Genomic DNA, 23105 nt, shown 5'->3' with positions numbered 1-23105 from the left:
TGACGAGCCTAAGAAGCCATGTCTTAAACACACAAAGAAATACACCTTTGTGTGTTAAAAAAAGGTACATGTGATATGTGTACAAACAGATGCATTTCCTGAGGACGGACATGCCAATATAGTGTGGTGAGAAATCTCAGAGCTTTCCTCCGGTCCACTCGTGACTTTTGGAGAATTAGTTGTGGGAGGCAGCAAGTACCTGGCACACCACAGCTGCCCGAGAAACGTGGGCTTACTAAGAGAACTGAGGAGCTCGTTGGCCAGGCACCTCCATCATGTCTGCTCATCTGAGAGGAGACTGGCTCATTTCCTTGCCATGCTCTACTATTTTCCTCCTTTAGCCACTGGACTTGAATCAGCGGCTTTGTCTATGTGTTCATGCAAAGATGGATGAACGTGCTCTTCTCTTTACTAGATATCCAACATGGAATGCTGGCTCTGGCGCAAAACCTTTGTCACTGTATGATTCAAGTCAAATCAAATCAACTAGCTGTGCGATCCAGGGCCAGCGGCTTGCCCACTGCGCCGTTCAACCTCATCAGCCTTAAGTGGTGATGGGAATAATAGCTCCTGAATAGGGCTGTGGGAGGGTGGGGAGTGGCCAGTGAGTTGATGTGACTGACAGGGGTAACTGCTCAATACGTAGTGGGTATTATGATAAAAATTCACAAATAATTCTAAAAACCCGAATATATTAATATCTTAAAAACTAGGGCAAATAGCGGGAACAACCCAAATTTCCATCAGTTGACAAACGGACCAACCAATAGTATAACCATGCAATGGAACATTACTCAGACATAAAACGGGAATGCAGTACTGATATTAGCCATAAAACAGGACTGCCACAACACGGATGAACCTTGAAAACACCATCTATGCTCAGGGAAAGGAGGCAGACACAAAATAGCCCATCGGGTATGACTGCAATTGTATGAAATGCTAAGAATAGGCAAATCCACAGAGACAGACAGTAGAGGAGTGGTTGCGAGGGCCTGGGAAGACGTGGGAATAGAAAGTGTCTGCTAATGGGTATAATGTGTCTTTCTGGGGTGACGGAAATACTCTGCAGTTAGATGCTGGCAACGATTGCACACTCTGCGAATATACTAAAAAGTATTGAATTATATACATTAAAAGTGAATTTTACGGCATATAAATCATATGTCAATAAAGTGGTGATTAAAAAATAAACCAGGGCAAAACAAAGATAACTAATTATCTTTCTGCCCAACCTAGTTCTCCTCCCTGAAAAATGAAAACTTCTCTTATATTCCTCGTGTCTTGGTTATAATCTCCCAGCCCCCGGGGGGCCGACTCACCATTTGGCATAGCGGACATCACGCTCAGAGGCAGCTGAAAGTGCTTGTCGGGGCCCATGAAAGGGCTTCAATTTCTTTTAAAAATCAGGATTTTTTTTTTTTTAGTATATATATATATCTGCTTTATTCTTTTTAACAGATGCATAATAATTCCATGTGATGGGCGTACATTAATATATTCCACTTGCCTTCTGTTCATGGACATTTTATTATGTTTTCCATCTTAGAAAAAATATTGTTTTTAATACAATCCATTCTGGATTATATTTCTCTTTATACCCATAGACTTGAAAAAATAATTTTGAACATATATAATTGTGTGTATGTGAAAGGCCTATGCCGGCAAAAAAGTGCCCACGGCCAGGACAATGCAGCGTGACCCTCTGGGCTCCCAATAATTCAATATCAAACTGTGACCTTTTTTGGAGCTTGTGTGCTCTGGTTTGGGGACTTGTGGGGGCCCTCTTTTGTTTTCATGAGATGAAGCGGAAGTTGGAGGAGGCACCACATAAAATTAGAAAACTGAACTCCCCAAAATGCAAAAGGTACTTTGCCTCTGTTCGTAACCCACCAGCCAGATACTCAACATTGGGGGAAGGAGGTGTGAAGGAAGTAAGGAGGTATGGGCTCAGGGGCAGTTAGGGTAGTGGCCACCAGAGTGACCTTGGGCAAGTCACCTGACCTCCCTCTCTTGCCTGTGTCCTCATGTCATTGAAAGGGCAGAAACAGGTCAGCGGAAGAATATTTTTAAAGAGTGACGGGTTGATTTAAGCAAGAGTTCACCCTCTCTCTGGGCTGTCTTCTTTGAACTTGAAGTTCTCCCCTGAGATTAGACAGCCCCATGGGGTTGAATCCAGTTCCTCAGACAACCTCAGATAACCTCTGACTTAGAGAAGGACTGTCTCCGCAGCAAAGGAAGCAGGAATGGCAGGGGGAGAAAAGCTATGATGGTTTTTATTCCAGATCCTCAACTAAAATCTTTCCAGAAGGTCCTGCCTAATGAATCAATTCTGCCTAATGAATCAAGGAGAAATTTCAGTTGCAAGCATTTGGTTTTTATTGCTCAGAGAGAGAACTCTTCTGAAACCAAGACAAAAAAGGTCAAATTAAAAAATAAAAAAAAAAGAGCTTAAAAAAAAAAAAGGAAGAAAAAGCAGAAGTAGCTACATACACAGTGCCTGCATTCCAGGGATACAACCCTTGAATTCAGTTTTTTTTTTAAATTTATTTTTAATTAACAACCCTTGTATTCTTGGCCTCAGACCCCATACAAAGCTAGATACCAGCAAGCTTATGCCGGCTCCCTAGGATCAAGCACAGTGGAATAATGGTGAACACAAAACTGAACTATTTTGGTGTGTATAAAAAGCTCACAGCAAAGATAACTTTGAATCCCACAAATTGTAAATTGAAGTGCAACAAAATAGGTGTGTCATTTACATTAGGGGCGGGGCCACAGGAACCCCAGGAAGGCCCACCAGGTCCTACAGTAACATTCCATCGAGATCCATGGTGGGGGGGTCAGAATAGAGGGGATGTGAATTCTTGCAAACAAGACCTGATTTAGCAAGGAAGGTCATGACTAACAAAAACATGCTGATCAGAAAGAGAGCAGGTAATTTGAGTGTTGGTTCTAGGTTTAAATCTGGTAGGGCTAGTAGCTGTGTGACTTTGGGGAGGTCTCTTACTTTCTCTGAGGCTCTGGTTCTTTAATATTTCCCATAGGGCTCGACCAGAAAAGTCTCCAGAGGTGCTAGATTTAAAATACAGATTCTCAGGACCCACCCAGATACATGCCCTGTCTCGGAATTTCCAGAGCCGGGCAGTGGCTGTGCCCATTTTAACAAATTTTCCAGGTGATTCTCATACTAGGCAGGTTGGGAAACATCCTTCTCTGTGCAGTGTGAGTGTAACAGTGCCACCCTCGTGGGTTGTTGGGAGGATTACGTGAGATTATTATGTATAGAATTGAGAGCTGTGTTGGAACATCGTGAGTTAGCTTTTATCATTGAAAATCATCATTGCCGTTTATTATTTATTAAATAAATAAACATTAGCATTTAATTAATATTTATTATGCTCCTATTATGTGCAGGGTCCAGGACAAGGACTGGCAAACTATGGCCCAACACCTATTTTTGTATGGGCTGTGAGCTAAGAATGGTTTTCACATTTTATAAAATAGTTAAACAAAACAAACAAACAAAAAATTTATGACACATGAAGATTATTTGAAATTCAGATCTCAATGGCCGTAAATGAATTTTACTGGAACACCGCTGCACCCACTCCTGTAAAGCCACAGCCATAGAAAGTAGTCTGTGGCCTCTTTCACGCTACCAAGTCAGAGCTGAATTGTTGCAACAAAGAGCATGTGGCCCAATGAGCTGAAAATATTTTCTACCTGGCCCTTTACAGAGAAAGGTGGCTGAACCCTGCTGCAGGGTGAGGGTTTTCAACTGGGGTTCTTGTATTTTGGGAATGTGGAGATATTTTTTAATGAGGTGTATGGGCATGATTCAGGAACTCAATTGTCAGATTTTCATCTTTCACGTGTACTCTTTCCTAAGGTGGATCATCGAAGAACACACCCACAAGATATGTCATCTTGAACAATCCACACTGAATCAATAAAGGAAGAGGTAAAGTCTCTGGGACACTAAGAAGAAACAAGAAAGGAAGGAAGGAAGGGAGGGAGAGAGGGAGGGAGGAAGGGAGAAAGGAAGACTGATATTTTGTCTAAGCTTTGCTGTCACTGTATCTGGGGCATCTGAGAATTGGATCAAACCAGTATCAAACTTTTCATCTCCACTAGAACAAAATTTAAAGATTACTTTAGAGAAAAGAATCCTATGTCCAAGGTGTCATTCATCTGCCAGGACAAAAGGAATACCACTTATGTCCATTTTCTAAGGAACTTACTCAAGAAAGAATTCTAACCGAATAAAGATAAAATCAGAGTAAAGATGTGAAACGGGGGCATCTTACTGATTCCCTCATTAATTAATGAATTACATAAAATCTCTAACGTGTTCATTTTATATTTGTATGACAGTCCTGATACTGAGATTTTTTTTAACACAGGTGAAGTCAAATGGAAAATATGTAGCTTTAAATGCTTTCATTATTAAGGACTGAAAATAAGTGAACCTAATACAGGAAATTAGAATAACAGAATGAACTGAAAGAAAAGGAGGGGAAAGAATTAACAAAGATAAAAGATATAAGCTGAAATGAATAAAATGGAAGGGGGTAGAGAAAAGAAAGAAAAGCAAAAGCTTTACTTTTAATACAAATGACAATATAGATACACTCTTGGCAAACTAAGGAGAAGACTGAAAATACAGAACAAAAACAATAGAAATAAGAAAGCTGATGGACAAAAAAATAATAAAGATTTTAAAATAATTTTTGGAGAATCTTTTTTTTTGAGACTCTTAAATAGGATTATAGGGCTACAGATTTGAAAATTTTAGAGCACAGTAAATGACTTTTTTTTCTTTTGAAAATATATATTACCCAAATGGATTCAGATGAAACATAAAACCTGAACCGGCCAGTAATTACAGGCAAAATTGTAAAGTTTGTTAAGGATGTACAAAGAAAAAGGGCATCAGCCTAGATGATAAACAGATAATTCCTGAGATAGCCAAACTATCGCTAGTTTAGTGAAAAAGAAGGAAAGAGCTCCAATTTCTTTTCAGAGTACCATAACCTAAAACAAACAAGCAAAAATCCGAGCACACACACACAAGAAAACTAGAGATCTGTACTTATGCATATAGTTGTAAAACTTTCAAGTAAAACATGAATAAATGAAATCCAGCAATGCCTTAGAAGACGAATCCAACATAACCAAGAGGGTTTGCTTCAGCAAAGCAAGGTGATTCAATACCAGGCTATGTCCTACATGAATTCACTGTATCAACATATTTAAGTGCAAAACCCATATATTTATATCAAAGGATACTGATAAGATATTTGATAATAGTTTGCAACCCACCCTGATAAATACTCTAAGTGAAAGTTGGAGTAGAAGAAAATGATCTTAGTACTATAAAAATCCCCACCCAAAGGAACCATGTATTTTACATTAAGTTGGGAAATTCTAAAGTCATTCAAGTTAAAATTGGAGATGCAACAGGGATGTCAGCTGTATCAACATTTTTTTTTTTTTTTGTATCAACATTGTTTGGAGGTTCTGGCTAATGCAATAGGACAAGAAAACAAAACAAGTGGTATAAATATTATAAGGAAAGGTCAAAACAACCTGGAAATGAGATGACTGTATCAGAACCATCATAAATTATATTTATCAGAGACCAAGAGTTTCTAATAAATACTATTGATTAATAAGAATTTTTGCTAAGGTAGCTCAATATTGACAAGTATACCACAATATAGCCATCCTTTATGCTTGCAACAAATAATTATTTTAAAATGGAAAAAAATTCCTATTTACAATTACAATAACATTCAGACTAATAAGAAAATACTGGCTTATATAATAAGACCGGATGGTGTATGAAGAAAACTATAATTTCATTGAATAATATTTACAACAGCATCTGAATAAAGATTTTGGGTGGAAGATTTAACATTTTTAAAAAGTCATTCTTTTCACAAGTTCATGTATCACACTGATGCAATTCTAATAAAAATCTTCAAAAGGTTTTCTTTTTCTGGGTGGGGGAGGTACTGGACCAAATGACAATTCATTTGGAAATATGAGTATCTAAGAATTTCTAGCCTCTTCAATAAATGGTGCTGGCAGAATTGGAAAGCCACATGCAAAAGAATGAAACTGGACTGCTATCTGTCACCATGTACCAAAATTAATTCAAAATGGATCAAAGACTTAGCATTAGACCTGACACAATAAACTGCATAGAAGAAAACATAGGTAGTAAATTTATGGACCTTGGGTTCAAAGAGCGTTTTATGAATTTGACTCCAAAGGCAAGGGAAGTAAAAGCTAAAATAAATGAATGGGACTATATGAAACTTAAAAGCTTCTGCACAGCAAAAGAAACTATCGACAAAATAAAGAGGCAACCAACTGAATGGGAGAAGATTTTTGCAAACAGTGCCTCCGATAAGGGGCTAATATCCAAAATATACAAGGAACTCATGCAACTCAACAACAAAAAAACAAACAACCTAACTGAAAAATGGACAGAGGACCTGAAGAGACATTTCTTCAAAGAGAACATACAAATGGCAAATAGACATATGAAAAAATGTTCAACATCACTAATCATCAGAGAAATGCAAATAAAAACCACAATGAGATATCACCTCACCCCAGTCAGAATGGCTATCATCAACAAGACAAATAGTAACAAGTGTTGGAGAGATTGTGGAGAAAAAGGAACCCTCATACACTGTTGGTGGGAATGCAGACTGGTGCAGCCGCTATGGAAGGCAGTGTGGAGGTTCCTCAAGAAATTACGAATAGAATTACCGTATGACCCAGCAATCCCTCTCCTGGGTATCTACCCAAAAAATCTGAAAACATTTATCCATAAAGACACTTGTGCTCCAATGTTCTTTGCAGCTTTATTTACGGTGGCCAAGACATGGAAACAACCAAAATGTCTTTCGATAGCTGAATGGATAAAGAAGTTGTGGTATATATACACAATGGATTACTATTCGGCGGTAAGGAAAGATGAAATAGGACCATTTGTGACAACATGGATGGATCTTGAGAGTATAATGCTAAGTGAAATAAGTCAGACAGAAAAAGCAGAGAACCCTATGATTTCACTGATATGTGGTATATAAACCAAAAACAACAAAAGAACAAGACAAGCAAATGAGAAACAAAAACTCATAGACACAGACAATAGTTTGGTGGTTACCAGAGGGTAAGGGGGATGGGGGTGGGAGATGAGGGTAAAGGGGATCAAATATATGGTGATGGAAGGAGAACTGATTCTGGGTGGTGAACACATAATGGGATTTATAGATGATGTAATACAGAATTGTACACCTGAAATCTATGTAACTTTACTAACAATTGTCACCCCAATAAACATTAATTAAAAAAAAAAAGAATTTCTAAGACAATGTTGGAAACGAATAGCTACAGGCTTTGTAGCTGTAGCTTTGTAAGCCTGAAAGTTATCACGGCTTACTTTAATGCTAATGTAATCAAATATGTGATACTGGCAAACCACAGAAGATACAGAGATCAGTGAGAAAAAGTAGATTCCAGAAATAGATCCGAGTATATTTGGGAACTTCATGTAAAGGTGAAATTAAGATTTCAGTTCCAAGGAAAATAACACTTTATTTAGCAAATGTTCCTGGTATATGTGGGCAGCCAAACTCCAGTATTACACATATCATAAATAGGAATTCTGGCTGCAGTAAGGTGCTAACTAAAAACAAACAAAATATTAAAGAAAAAAACCTCAGGTGGAGGGAGGACTTTCTTAGAAAATACAGGGGCCATAAATTAAACAATAGAAGAATCTGACTGCATAAAAGAAGTTATTTTTAGATAGAAACAACACCATAAGGAAAGCCAAAAGACAAAGGACAGGAGGGGAGAAAACTCAGCAACATGTTGACAGCCATGGGGTTCATATCCCCAAGTTCCCAACAATTCAAGGGAAAAAATGAGGGAGTATGAGTTTAAAGGTCATAGAAGAGAAAAATGGCAATGATCAACAAGTCTATGCAGAGATGTCACAGAATTACCAAAGAAAACACTGGCTGGGGAAGTGCGCAGAGACCAAGTAACTCATTTCACTCATGAGCTTGACAAGATGGATAACACACAAGACGGGTGATTGTTGGGCCCATACCAGATGAGACTATCCTTTTGAAAAAGTCATCTGAATTAATGCAAATACAACGGTGGGAACGTGTTGAAACTCCAAAAGCACAACTGCATATGAGGCGTTATGTAGGTGTTTAATTACTGTGGCAGATTGTAATTGCCAAAAGCAAGCAAACAAACGAAATCCGCCTAAATATCCATGAGTAGGGAGATGGTTGAAGGAACCATGGGATAGTCATATTCTAACTTCTGTTTAAAAATATAAGTTAGGGATAGCTGTATGGACCCAAAGCACCGTGAATAAACGGAATAAGAGCAAGTTGACACATTACTACAAAAATAGGGGGAAAAAAACTTTTCTATGTTATTTTTTGAGTCCATGTATGTTGATATGAATGCAGAGGAAACTTTACTCACCTTGGGTGGAGTGAGAAAGGCCGGGGGCTGGAAATTAGTGGCAAGCAAGATTATTGGTTTTTGTATAATTCTGTATATAGTTTATTGCAAGGGACAAGTTTTACTGTTGTACTTTGTTTTAAAAAATCCAAATATGCACGTGTGTATGTACATGCACGTATGTCTATGTATGTATGGAGGGCAGCAGCTAGGTGGAGATATAAAGGTATAAAAAGAAATATAGTATAAAAAAGGCAACAGTATGCTTAATACAACCCCCAACTCTGTAAGTGGAGTAGCAAACATACACATAAGCAAGGAAAAAAAATTAGAGGACAGTCCATCAGAATGGTCACAATTTTTACAACTGGACAGGAAAATTATTAGTGACTTTAATTTTTTTCAAAATAATGTAACGTGTTTCCCATATTTTCTATCTTGAATACACATTACTTTATAATTAGGAAAAAAATCCTTTAAAAGTTGAAAAAAGGGACACTCTGGGAAAAAAGAAAGAAGCAGAAAGCAGGTTCATGACAACAGATGTTTTCCAGCTAAAATTCATCTGCTGAATAGCTCCCTAAGAACCTGCAAATAATAATTCTAAAGCAATGACGTTAAAATATTAACATTGGACGCTGCAAGCTTTTTCGATTTGTTACCAAACCATAATGAATCAGTATTACCACTACTGATATGAAAATAAAGAAATTCTGGTAAATAAAACACGGAGAGTTATCAGAATTGTGTTCAAATATTAAAGATGAAAGAAAGAAGGAAGGAAGGAAGGAAAGAAGGAAGGAAGGAAGGAAGGAAGGAAAAAAGGAAGGAAGGAAAGAAGAAAGGAAGAAAAAAAGAAAGAGAAAATCCAGCTCGAATTCTGTATCTATTTCCTAAGGGCAGCTGACTTTCCAGTTTAACAGGCAACCCTCAAGGTTTCTAGCATCACCGTTTTGTGTATTTCCTTAGTTTGTTATATATCTTTTGTGTAAAAGTGAGCTAAGCTGCATGAGCACTTTAGGGAGGTAAAAGTGTATGAAAACTGGTAAAAATGTCTCAGTGTTCTCAAAACATTTTAAATATACTGCTTGGCACAAGAGTAACCTTCCCTCCTCACCAATCTTTGCTGACACTCCGTGAGAGCATGTTTCATTCATTCAATATTTATTAAGAGCCCACTGTGTGTTGAAAATGATGCTAGAGGCTGGAAATTAGAGCGATTACCACGGTAATTGTCTTTGGGTACAAGCATGGGTAATCCTAGCTTGCTCTCTGGCGCCACCTACCGATCAAACAGCATTTCCATACAAAACAAAATTTTAATTAGATTTCCCTCTTCTCAGTATAGCCTATGCTTTGGAAAAACCTAGGCGCTTTTCCAGTCCCATTCGTCTGGCCCCTGGGACTGCACATATATTAATGTCTAAAACAATGGTATCTTAGAAAACTGTCCTAAATGTTAGTAGGAACTTGCATCATATTTGCATCTAAACAGAAATGTCTGGTTCGTCAGTCAGAAGTTTCAAAAAGAAAATGATCATTAGGTCACTTTAAACACCACACATATTTGACTGTTCAGGAGGTAAGACGTTTGTATAATATTTATGAGGACTAAAAACCTCTGCGTCTTCAAGTTCTCTTTAATTATATAATTCATACCCCCTCAACTCCAAATCATACCGTGAGTAAAGACTCATTAACATTCAGTATATTTTAATCATGTATGAATTTATTAGGAAATCATTCCTTTTTTTTCATTAGCACTAAACTTTTCTTTTGGGGGGGGGGTTCAAATACCCATGTGATATTATGTAGAAAATGGTCCTTCATGCCAATAGATTTCTATCCATGTGCTCAAACACTAATACCCCAAAGTCTGGTGGGTATTTCAGAATGGGGACTTAAGAGAGGCCAGGAAGTACCATCTACTACACAAATGTAATGAGACGGAAAAACCCTTCATTAGAATTGGGAAATCAAGTCGGAAACAAACAAATGTATTCACTACTCATCGCTTTTAATTCCAAGCCCTAATCGGAATCATGTTGGTGACATTTAAGATTCTACAACAGTTACGACTGGGTGATTCAGAGGTGGTCTCCAGGTTATCATAGCGTTAAAAAATGATAGTAAGCAGTACAAAATTACAATTTATTCCGTGTGTGTGTTCACAACAATCCTTAAAAACATTAAGGGCAAATCTCGTCCAGAATTCTATTTATGACTTCTTTTTTGTCACATTTCCCTCCCTTCCTTTTTTTTTTTTTTTTTTTTTTTAAGCACTAATCCGGTATGGAGTCCGCGGGACAGAGCAAAGCTGGGTGGGCCCCTCCTTGAATGATGGAGTAAGTCTGCTTGGGCAGTTCTTGCTGGGAGGAGGAGGAGAATATAGGTGGCGCCGTGGAGGCCACAGCAATGCTCTGGCCTCCGTCGCTCACCACTGTCACTTCAGCTGCCCCCTCCTGAATCAGCGCGTTAAGGCCGTCAAAGTCAGTACAGGTGATCCCCGAACTGGTGATGAAAGTCTGGTTGCCAGAGCCTTCCTGGAGGCCGCCCGGGCCGGTGGGGATGAGGGCCTGGTGCAGAGTGGCTCCGTCTGTCTGATCATGCGTGGTCAGCAGGACAGCCGGCTGGGTCATCGTGCCCGCCTCGCTCGGACACCCCGAGGACGGAGGAGGGGCGATCAGATTGACCTGGCGTAAGATCTGCAGCCGGCTGTTCCCGGGGAGGTCCTCTGGGCTCTGGGCCACCAAGGCGGGCGGCACGATGTTCACGGCGGCGGCCGCGGCCTGCACAATGGTGTTTGCCTGCGGCACCTGATGCCCCACGATGATTTTGACTCTCCCCTCGCTGAACTGGGGCACTTGGCTGGGCTGCAGCGGCACCTGCAGGTGACCCACGGTGAGGGGCGCAGCCGGCTGCTTGCTGGGCTCGATCTGAAACTGCAGGACGGTCACATCCGAGTTCTTATTCTCACTGTACTCACTGTGCTGCCTCTTGTGGCTGCGGAGCGAGTCCTCCCGCATGAACGAGGCATCGCATATGTCGCAGTGGAAAGTCTTCTTGGCGTCCAGCTTGGCCACCTGCCGGCTGCTCTGGCGGCCGGTGTCTTTCCTCTCCGAGGCCTCGCTCTTCACCATGTCGCCGTGGAACTTCTTCATGTGCTTGCTCAGGTTGCTGGGCTGCTTGGTGTCGAAGCTGCAGTAATTACACTTGAAGGGGCGGTCGGTGCAGTGCACGCGCTCGTGGATGCGCAGCGCCGCCTTGCTGGAGCACGAGTAGCTGCACTCAGAGCATTTCTCCGCGTGCTCCGACTGGTGCACCCGGCTGTGCTTCCGGAGGGTGGCTTTGCTGTCACCCAGGAAGTCGCAATGCGGACACTTGAAGTTATTCCCACTGTGCTTGATGCGGATGTGCGACTTCAGGTTTCCTTTCATGGTGCAGCGGACATTGCAGAACTCACACTTGAAAGGCTTCTCCCCCGAGTGCACGCGCATGTGCCTTTTCAAGTCCGAGCTGATTTTGAACTTGGCGCTACAGAGCCAGCACTGGAAGGGGGCGTCCCCTGTCAACACAAGGTGAGTTTCGATAAGAACAGGAAGGCAACAATCCCCCCGAAGCACACACCAGAAAATCGCTCACACCAAGGCGGGCGGGTGGAGACCTTCTAACTGCAGCTGCTAGCAGCCCCTGGGAGAAAAAAAAAAAGGGGGTGTAGGGAGGGTCGGGGACTTCTCTTCTTTCCCCAAACCTAAACCACCACCATATTCTTGTCTTGGTACTCTACCACCTTTAAAAAACCCAGATGAAAAACAGAGATGGAAAAGAGCTATTTAATGGTCCCCAGTAAAATAAGATTTGTGAATATATTTAGCACATTCTTTGAAACAATCAAGCTATCGTTCATTGAGTTCACGTGACCACTCTGCTACTTAGTTATTGGCTCACAGTTGTACAATTTTGCATAATCCGTTGATTTTTTTATTGAGTTACATGTTGTAACAGATCGAAGGGACACATTTGTGAATCATCAGCTCCAGGCTCACTCATCAGAATATTCTTTTTACAATAATTGAAATGCCCCGCTTAGACTTTATGCAGATTTTTATTAATAAAGACGTGTTGATTGTGCAAACTTTATCCCACATTGCCAGCTGCGTTCTTTACTTGTGAAGTTACAAAATCCAGCTGCTTCATTTTTTTTTTTTAATTGCTAAATTCATATTCGCTGAAAGATGAGCAGGGAAAGTGAAACTGCCAACATCTGAATGGACGTGATAATCCAAATTTATTTCGTCAATGAATGTCAAGTCCAAATTATCTACAGCACTGTGAATTCAAGCACACTGGTGACCCGCCTATTTCGATACTGACAGCAGCTAACATTCTTCGGTTGCTTCCTTGATGGCAGACGCGCTGCTGAGCACTCCACAAGAATTGTCTCATTGGATGCTCCGAACAGTCCCACGAGGTAGGAACTATTATCAGTGTTATTCTTAATGCTATTATACAAATGAGATTGAGGCCTACAGAGACTACAAAACTTATTCATGGTCACCCAGGTGTATGTGGTAGGGCTTGGATTCCAACCGACCCAGGCTGACACCAAAGCTGGTATTCTTAGATGCTAGGTGATTATCTGTACATGTGACCGAGTTCGCTTTCTTAGGCCATCAACTCAAAAGAGTAGGATTGTGTTCCAGTTTTTTGGTGTAAGGCTTAACACATCACCTGGAGCTGCTTAATACATACAATTAAAGATGGCAGGGCGCAAACGTAGCAAGCTTTGAGAAAATTGAGAAGCCCAAACCTACGTAATGTTTTTTGTAGGACTGAGTACGACCCAAAGCATACACACTAAACTCTAGAACAAAGAATGGTAAGTAATAGACCCTGGGCCAATTTTGGCCCACAGCCTGTTTTTGTCAATAAAGTTTTATTGGAATACAGCCACACCCATTTGTTTATGTGTCATTTATGGTTGCTTTCAAGGCAGAGGTGAACAATTGTGACAGAGACTGTATGGCTCACAAAGCCTAAAATATTTACTATCTGGCCCTTATGGAAAAAGTTTGCTGGCCCTTGCCTTAGAATGTTGTTTTTAACCTTTTCTTACACCATCAACCCTTTTCCCCCAGTTTAGTGAAAACCATGGACCCTCTCTTAAATACACAGAGTAAACTAATGCGTAAATACACAAAGTAAACTAAAATAAAAATCAATAAAAATACAAATGAAACTAATTATATGGAAATACCTTGTTTCCCCAAAATAGGAACAAGCCGAATAATCAGCTCTAATGCGTCTTTTGGAGCAAAAATTAATATAAGATCCAGTCCTATATTATATTATATTATATTATATTATATTATATTATATTATATTATATTATACCCAGTCTTATATCATAGTAAAATAAAACCGGGTCTTATATTAATTTTTGCTCCAAAAGATGCATTAGAGCTGATTGTCTGGCTAGGTCTTATTTTTGGGGAAACACGGTAGTTATTACAAAAATTAAAAGAAAAAATTTGTGATATGGCAATGGATGGGCTTTATCAATACATTAAATAATAAAATCTAGCGGCGGGTCTAGTAACTACAATCATTTCTAAATAGAGAAGAGCGGAAAAGATATTTTGATCTACCTACAACATCTGTTATGAAAAGATCTGGGATTTCTCCTGGCGACAAGTTCGCATGCACTGTTATCAGACTGGCTGCCTATTTTCCTGACTAAGGACATATCAAATTTCAGGGCAGGTTAGTGAAAATGAAGATGTAAATTTTTTTCCCTACCAAGTTCACGGACCACCTACATTCTATTCATGCGTCCCTGGGTGGAGATGTCTGTGGACTCAGAATAAGAGTCTCCGCTCCAGGGGCCAGCCGGATGGCTCAGCTGGTTAGAGCGCGAGTCTCAACAACAAGGTTGCTGGCTCTATTCCCGCACGGGATGGTGGGCTGTGCCCCCGCTGCAACTAAAGATTGAAAATGGCGACTGGACTTGGAGCTGATGGACCCTGGAGATACACACTGTTCCCCAATATTCCCCAATAAAATTAAAAAAAAAAAAAAGAATCTCTGCTCCAGAATGTTCTATTAGGTTTTCCCGTCACACCCCTGCCCAAAGTGACACTCTTTCTGCCTTTTTTTTTTAAAGAAGTCAGCAGAGGTGAAACCTAGAAAAACCAGATAACCGTATCTCATAGCTGAGCTGCAGAGCTTAATAACACTTCTGACATGAAAGCAAAGAGTTTAAATGCCCTCATCCTCTTAAATGAGTCATACTGGTCAGTAACAGTCCCACCGGACCTTCAGTTCTCCAAAGCTAATGGCTATGCTTGCTGCGGCCCACTACCTGATCCCCAGTGTCCAGTATGTAATGGAGACTCAATGAATGCTGAGTGAATAGGAACTGACATATCAAAGCTGACAGACAGATCTTTCTGGAGTTTAAGTTGCTACTAAGACGACTGACAATGTAGTCGATTGATTGTAGTCGATTCAAAGCGAAGGAAGGGTAAAAACAAAATCCTATTAATTTTACAACTTGTAAAATGGTCTAAATGCCACCGATCTAAAAAGGGAAATGAACATTCCATGGAGACAATGCACAAATGGCACACACTTACATTTTTAGAAAATACACATTTTCTAGACCAATTAAAGATGCTGCTATAAATGGTTAAGTGTATCCTTCTAAGTCAAAATGATTCAGAATCACTTTCATAAATGAAACTTTCAGCTCTTCTAACTTGGGTTGTGGAGGTTTCTGAAGAAAATCATTTGGGCATCAATTACGTCAATGTCTCCACTTGCTGTAGCAGATGCCAAAAGTGTTCCCAAATGTCCCCACCTCTCACCCTTCCCTACAGGGGCGTGACCCCTGCCACATATGTAATTATGCCCACTTTCCTGATGGGGCAGAACGACCTGCCATGACCTCAGACAATAGGCTCATTCATGTCACTGGATTTAGCTGATGGCATGTTGTGTACACTCGACACAAGTAATGTTGAAACGGGCTTGTGCATTGGGGTTTGCTCACTTGCACCTCTGTCATCCATCGCCATGAGAAGGTCAAGTCTGACCTAGCCTGCTGGTCCCAGGAGGAAGATGACAGACAGGTGCAGCAGAGCTACAGAGCTGTAGCCAAGGCCAGTGGATGGCTAGCCCAAGTCTCCAATTCATGAGCCCCGCCAAGACCGGCAGAGTTGCTCAGACGATACTCAGCTGATCCCCAACACGTGAAGAGAAAAGGCATGCTGTTGTATCCCCTGAGGTTCTGGGGGGAGGGTTTGTTACACTGCCATTATTGTGACAATAGATAGCGGAATCAAATATTGGTGTCGAGAGTTGGTGTTCTGCCGTAACAGAAAACCATGTAGCACTGGCTTTGGGGTTGGGTGGCAGGTAGAGGCTGGAAAAGTGGCAATGCACACTATGGAATCACAGACATTTGGTAAAACTGTCACCTGCAGTAGCTTAGATGATAGAAACTATTGCTCTTGAATCTGAGACTTGGTCAAAGAGATTAATTCCAGGCAGAATAGTGAAAGTGTGTTACCAGCTGTATATGATAAGGCATCACAAGAAAGAGACACACTCTAACCATTTTCTACATGGAATTTAGAGAGAGTAGAGAAAAATCAAAGATGTGTTGGGGTAAAGTTTCTCATTTCCAACGAGCAAAAGGTTTGCAAAGTCAGACAGAAGCCTGGGGACAAAGATCATATCCAGGGAACTGATCTCGGGGTAGATTGAACGAGAAATGACGGGTGTGAATCTAAGACTTTTGTTACAATCTTCGAAAGAATGAAGTTGGTGCCAAGTTAAGTTCTCTCAGCTGGACAAAGGTTCCTAGAAGTCTCAAGAGATTCAACCCACAGAGGGTTATATGCCAAAAGTGCTTATAATTGGCTTTAGAGGAAAGGCAAGACTCCAGAAGAATCGTGGATGTGGCTGCTGGCACATTGACACACAGGAAACTAACACAGTGTTTTAAGAGAGCAAAGCTGTCACCAACCTAGACCAAAGCAAAAACAAAAAAACGATTCCTAGCTTTCGGTAGAGAGGAAGCCATGCTAAAAAGTTTCTCAAAGGTACATTTTCCACTCCTTTTCAGAAGTGGGTAAGGAAGGCGTTGGAAAGGAGGCACCGGTAGACAGAGTCAAGTACCAGGGGGCTGAGCCAAGGCCCAATCACGAACTATTCCCTGTCCGCAGGGTGGAGGGACCTGGGTACATTTGTCCAGAGGGATTTCAGAAATCTGTGGACCAGTGACTGCCAAGTGCCCCTGTTCTCCCCCTTTCGAACAGCAGGATGACTGCACTTATCCTGACTCTGTCGCACCACTCTACATTGGGAGTGTGGGCACAGACAACTTGTGTGTTTACTTCAAAGGCTTTAGGTCCACAGGAACCATATGCAGATGGAGATCACAACATCTTGGTCTTTAAGCCTGATCCCACGATTGGGTGCGACTTGTGAGGGTTTGGGGAGAATGTGAATGCATTTGCATGTCAGAGAGATGTGAGTGAAGGTGGGTGGGGTGGACCGTTGTTTGCAAAAATGGCCCCAATTCAGGGCGGCCGGTTAGCCCAGTTGGTTAGAGCATGGTGCTCTTAGCAACAACGTTGCCGGTTCGATCCCCACATGGGCCACTGTGAGCTGCGTCCTCCACAACTAGATTGAAACGACTACTTGACTTGGAGCTGATAGGTCCTGGAAAAACACATTTAAGTAAATAAAATTTTTTTTTTTTTTAAATGGCCCCAATTCTTTATTCCTCCTCACATCTCTGTCCCTTGCCATGTAACTTTGTGGTGACCTCCCATTGTGGGTAAGCTCAGCCCCATTCGTTGACACCAGGCCCAAACTACAACTTGCTTTAGCCAATAGGATGGGGCATACTTGCACGTACCTCTGCTGTTGTCAGGAGAAGGATAAGCCTGGGGTAGCCCAATGGTCCCAGAAGGAGGAGGAGAGCTATGTAGAGCAGAACCAGACTGTCTCAGCCAAAGACAGCCAGCTAAGCTACAGCCAGATCCCCAGCCAAGGTCAGTGGACACCAGGCCTTCCCCACACATGTGATTAAGCCCAGCCAAGATCAACAGAGTTGTGTAGCCAACCCCCCCCCACCTGAAGTATCGGAGAAATAAATACTTAGGATAACATGCCACTGAGGTTTTGTGGTGGTTGTTACACGGCATCATTGTATCGATAGATAATGGATACACTTGATAAAAGGAAAATATACATAATTTGTTACCTACTCTGCTGAGTTTTTCCATCCAGCTGTCCCATGCTGAACTGATCAGAGTATACTTAAAAATGAGTGAAATGCCTAACCAACCATTATACAGAAATTTATTAAAACTGCATTGCTTATACCTCTATTTCATTTAGCATACCTCCTCAATTAAACACTAGTGAATAAGTTATAAAGTTACATAAATATATATACCGTGTTTCCCTGAAAATAAGACCTAGCCAGACTATCAGCTCTCATGTGCCTTTTGGAGCAAAAATGGTCTTATAGTAAAATAAGACCAGGTCTTATATAAGACTGGGTCTTACATTAATTTTTGCTCCAAAAGACGCAATAGAGCTGATTGCACTGCTAGGTCTTATTTTCAGGGAAACACAGTACATTGTTATAAATTTGATGGTTCCCCCTATCTTACCGATACAGGCACTTCTGGCCAGATGAAACGCAAAACTGCACAGGATGGGATGACCAAACGTCCCCAATTCATTTACTTCCGTCGTGACTACATGCTTTAAGGCGCTGATGACTGAAGCAGGAAGTGAGGAGCACAGAGTGAGAACACTGGGAGGGACTTACCTGTATGGGATCGCAGGTGGACGGTGAGCTGGCTGGAGTTGCGGCTGGCGTAGGGGCAGATCTGGCATTTGAAGGGCCGCTCGTCGGAGTGTATCCGCAGGTGCTTGTTGAGGCTGCTGCTGTCTGCAGCGGCGTAGTCACACGTCTTACATTTGTAGGGCTTCACGCCCGTGTGGCACCGCATGTGGGTCTTCAGCTTGTCCTTCCGGCTGAAGCACTTGCCACAGACCTCACACTTGTGGGGTTTGTCTCCTTCAAACACACACACAGATGGCATCAGGAAACGAGAGCAAAAAAGAAAAAGGCTCATTTCCCACTGCCTTGGGAAGCGTAATACACAGTTACCAAAGCATATTTAGAAAATTCCCAAAAGCTGGATAGATGATTGGCAAAGAGCTAACATTTTTGGAGGGTATGTGTGTGGGGAAGGTATTTCTTCTATTTTCTTTTATTATTATGCTATTATTGGTGTTTTCTAATTTTTCCTACACTGAATCTGAATCTGTTAGTAATTAAAAATCAAAGGCAACCGAAATACATTTTTAAAGTACAGCAAAGTAAAATCAGAAACTGTTCTTTGTCTCATACCCATTTTCTGTCCTTGTTTCCTCTTCACATCAGACATACCCTAAAACTCAGAATGCCTAAGCTGTAGGAGCTCATGGCTGACCAGCTAACGATTACATTTTTCAGCCTCACATGCAGTGAGCTGGGATTCTACAACAAAGTCATCAATGGAACAGCAAAGAAGGTAACTATGTCCCTTTCGTAAGTGGAAATTGCTTGCTTTATAACTTTTTTTCTTTCCCCTCCTTGTTGCCAGCTGTAACCAAGACATGGGGGTGAATTGGCAGGTGTGGACAGGTGGGGCAGCCCACCTGCAGATGGTGGATCATGGAACGTAATGGACCCTAATGTCAGGGAAGGAACTCGTGATCTCATAGGACAGAGCCGCTTACCTGCTCGAGATCACCTGCTCACCTCTGGTCAGTTATGCAAGGGACACATAAAGCCCTACCTTGTCTGAGCGGGTGTCTGGGTTTCTTTGCTCTAGCAGCTTCCTCTGTGCTCATTATACATATGTCAACTTGTCACCCCTGAATAACTGCTAGTTTTTTCATGTATATTTTTCCCATCTTTTTTTGTATCTGCGTGGATGTAAAACAAACTTCTTGGCCCACATCACTGTACACACTGTGCCTGTGAATGGTTTTATTTCTCTCAACAACTGGGATCAGAACCCAGGACTATCTCGCTCTCGTCAACGTGGCCTCCCCAACGACTACTTTCTTCCACTTAAAATAATTGTAATCATCTTTTCGCATCATGAGTACCCACAATAGGACTTTGACGGCTGGAAGACGTATTCCACTCTATGGATGTACCATAAATTACTGAACCAGTTCCTTACTTGTCCATGGAGATGAATGAAGTCGATACGAACTTACTAAAGTGGAAAGATGTCCAATAGTGAATGGAAAGCAGCACGTTGCAGTGATAGTGTATACAACATTAACTTACTAAGAGATGAAAAAAGTAAATTGTGTGTGTTTTTAGGCTCGGTACAGGCATGCCAAAATCTAAGAATGAGTCACACTAGACTATTAAGGCTGTGGGATAAGAAGGAGGTGAGTCAGGATTTTCACCTTTTACTTTATATGTTCAATATGTATTTTGGCCAAATCCTAAATAGTAGCCAAGTGCTCAGATCAGTTGTCAGCCAAATCACTGTCATCACAGAATGATGATCACTGTCATCACAGAATACACATCTGGCATTTAAGAATATGTCTAAAAGTATATTGAGGATTATAAGTTTACTGTTAAAAATGTTAGTCGTCAAATCTAAAAATCCAGCAACAGTAATTTCTCATTATTGTCAGCTGCTAGTTAGCTCGTGGGTCGCCATCCTGTGTGTAAGTATTTGCAATACTGGGCACATGCTGGCTAGCTCTGCGGGTAAAGAGCCCTGCTATTCTTGTTCCAGCTGCGACCTTGTCTCTAAAAGTAACTAAGGTAAGGACACCTTTTTGTCAACTCTCTGCCTTGAAGATGTTGATGGAGACACTGCAGTTATGTAGAAACTATCTTACAAACCCAAGCTTGGGTTTGTACATAGAAGATGCTTTCTGAAGATGTGTAGAGACAGACGGAAGGTCGTTGCGCTCACTTACATTTTATGATGTTTCCCCCATCCTCATTAATAATTACAGCCCTTTACTCTTGCCCTGACGAATATCCTATGCTTGACTGACGGCACTGCAGCATATGAAACCACATGGAGAGATGCATTGCTTGTTACATTGGGAATGCTCACCCATACTTGAAACTTAATAACTTAACATTCTGATAGAATAAATCCAAGTGACGTGATATTGTGAGGTTGATGAGGTAAGATGGTGATCCAAGGACAACCAGGCAACCAGTGGCCATGGCCAAGGAAGAGCAGAAATAGCTGCTGGATATTTCATCTTCCAAAGGCTGAGGCTAAAATGTAGGCTTTGGGCAATGAGTGACCCCCAAGCCCAATGTCAGTGTGTCCCTGCCTTATACACACCTATATTCTAAATTGATACATGTGTGTATCATTGAATATGAGCATCTAATACTTTGTTACAAATAGTCTAAAAGCAATTCCCTACTCATGCAGAAAACCTGGGAGACAAAAAAAATACCTTAAAGAAAATTAAAATCACTAGAAATAATCATATTTTTCTTTTTTCCATGCATCAATCTTTTCCTCTCCTTTTAAAAAAGGAAGTACTTATTTATTCAATTACCCCTTCAAAATTGTAAAAACCACACACACTAACTGCATCCAATGATACAATGTAAAGATACATAAAAGTTACTATTCTTCCCCCTTATTCCTCTCTTTACAATCATCTCTCTGTCACACACACACAGACACACGTGTGTGTATACACACACGCATATACACAGACACATTTAAAGAACCCCCTTAAAATGAGAATAGGCACATCTGAATTTTAGTTAATTCTGCCAGATTAATTTCAGAGTGGCTGTAGCAATTCACATTGCCACTAGGTAAGTTTGCTCATATTTGTTCCATCCCTGGATTTTACTGCTTTAAACATTTCCTGCCAAAATCATGTGTAGACACAGCATCTTATTTTTATTTAATTTATATCTGTATTCCAGGGAGGTTCTATGTCATATCACGTGTCTGACTCGTGTGAATCCCCAGTTCCTAGCACTACATGTGTTCAGGGCATATGTGCCAAAGAAATGGTACTTACCTGTGTGAATTTTTAAATGACGCTCCATGTCCTTCATGCCATAGGCAGTCTTGAATTGGCAACCTTAAAAAGGCAAGGAAAGATGAGTTACAAAGGAAAACAGAGTAACTTTAGAGTGGAGAAACACGGCCGAAACTTCCATAACAAAATGATGAAAGTTAACTCCACAGTGACAGGACAAACAGGTATCACGCACCTCCTGATATGACCAAGATCATAGCATCGCGGCTGTGGTTCCTGCCCAAACTGCATAACCTAAATCTAATCATAAAGGAACATCAGCCAAACCCCAAAGGAGGAAATTTTTACAAAACAACTGGCCTGGACTTTGCAAAAAATGTCAGGGGCATGAAAGACAAAAGTTAAAGGAAACTAAAGACTCGTGAAAATTAAATGCAAAGTGTGACTGTGAATTGGAACCTGGACCAAGGGAAAAATGTTTTTCCTCTGATACAGAGGGCATTAGTGAGACAACTGGTAAAATCTTAAAACGTTCAATAATGTGATAATAGAGTATATAAATGTTAATTACCTGGTTTTGATGATTATACTGTGGTTCTACAAAAGAAATTCCTTGTTTCTAGGAAATACACATTGAAGTACTTAGGGATAAAGGGACATCATGTCTGCAACTTATTCTAAAATGGTTTGAGAGAAAATATACATATACATAGAATGACAAAGCAAATGTAATACGTTAACATTGGGAAACCTAGACAAAGGGTATACAGAAAGTTTTTGTACTATTTTTACAACTTTTCTGTAATTCTGAAATTATTTCCCAATGAAAAGTTTTGTCTTTTTTTTTTTAAAAGGAAAGAAAAATCTTTCCTAAGCTATAGCACTGACAGGAAAAAAAAAATCACAGTAACATGAAATTCTCACAAGTCCCATTTCAAAGTCTCACAGACTGTGCATGGTGACCAGCGACAGGGAGAGAGAGGTCCTATGTGATGATGAAAATACTGGGGGTTCTGATTTTTAAGCCAGGCAGTTTGGAGAACATCTATGTCTGGCTGTCAAGAATTCATGCGCTAAGCCCTGGAACCTGGTAAACGTCACATGCTTTACACAAGTAGAATACAATACGGCCTTTACCTGGATAGCAACAGTTAAGCCTTTTCTGAGCAGGTGGGGCTGTGGGCTTTTTGGCACGTGACTTGGCAGGGAGAGAGATGACGGTGGCTGTCTGGTTTTCATTGCTTTCCGTGGGCAGGTAAGTTTGATAGCCATGTTCAAAAACAAATTCTGGAGCTGAAACTGAAAGGTACAATGCTTATTAATTTTCACAGGATGAACATTCCACAGCTATTCCCTTTGCCTACCATCCTTTGTAAAGAATGAACATGTTAGCTGGCTTTCCCCGGTCTCCCTAGCTGCTTAGGGGTGATCGTGTGACCCTGTTCCAGCCAACGAGACACTAGAGAACACCTGCTGGGGGGTTTCTGTAAAAGATTTTGTTTCTCGTTCAAGATGAAAAACAAGTG

General features: G+C 40.9%; 1 protein-coding gene across 6 annotated transcripts in view; it reads right to left on the bottom strand.

The window, feature by feature from the left end:
* The window catches only part of ZFP64 (ZFP64 zinc finger protein), a gene marked incomplete at its 5' end in the record, with an annotated part of 72616 nt that overhangs the window by 34473 nt on the left and 15038 nt on the right, over positions 1–23105 (bottom strand). For 4 of the 6 annotated variants that reach the window (XM_081034044.1, XM_081034046.1, XM_081034043.1 and 1 more), the window contains 3 exons: positions 18359–18610; positions 21619–21681; positions 22717–22878. In XM_081034044.1, coding sequence (XP_080890170.1) covers positions 18359–18610; positions 21619–21681; positions 22717–22878 — 477 coding nt within the window. Of the gene's footprint in view, positions 1–10223; positions 12074–18358; positions 18611–21618; positions 21682–22716; positions 22879–23105 lie in introns of those variants that run through there. The other 2 variants (XM_081034041.1, XM_081034042.1) reach the window with 1 other exon arrangement.

The sequence above is a fragment of the Rhinolophus hipposideros genome, assembly GCF_964194185.1.
Source record: "Rhinolophus hipposideros genome assembly, chromosome: 22".
Taxonomy (NCBI): Eukaryota; Metazoa; Chordata; class Mammalia; order Chiroptera; family Rhinolophidae; genus Rhinolophus; species Rhinolophus hipposideros.
This window is presented reverse-complemented; position numbering and strand designations above follow the sequence as displayed.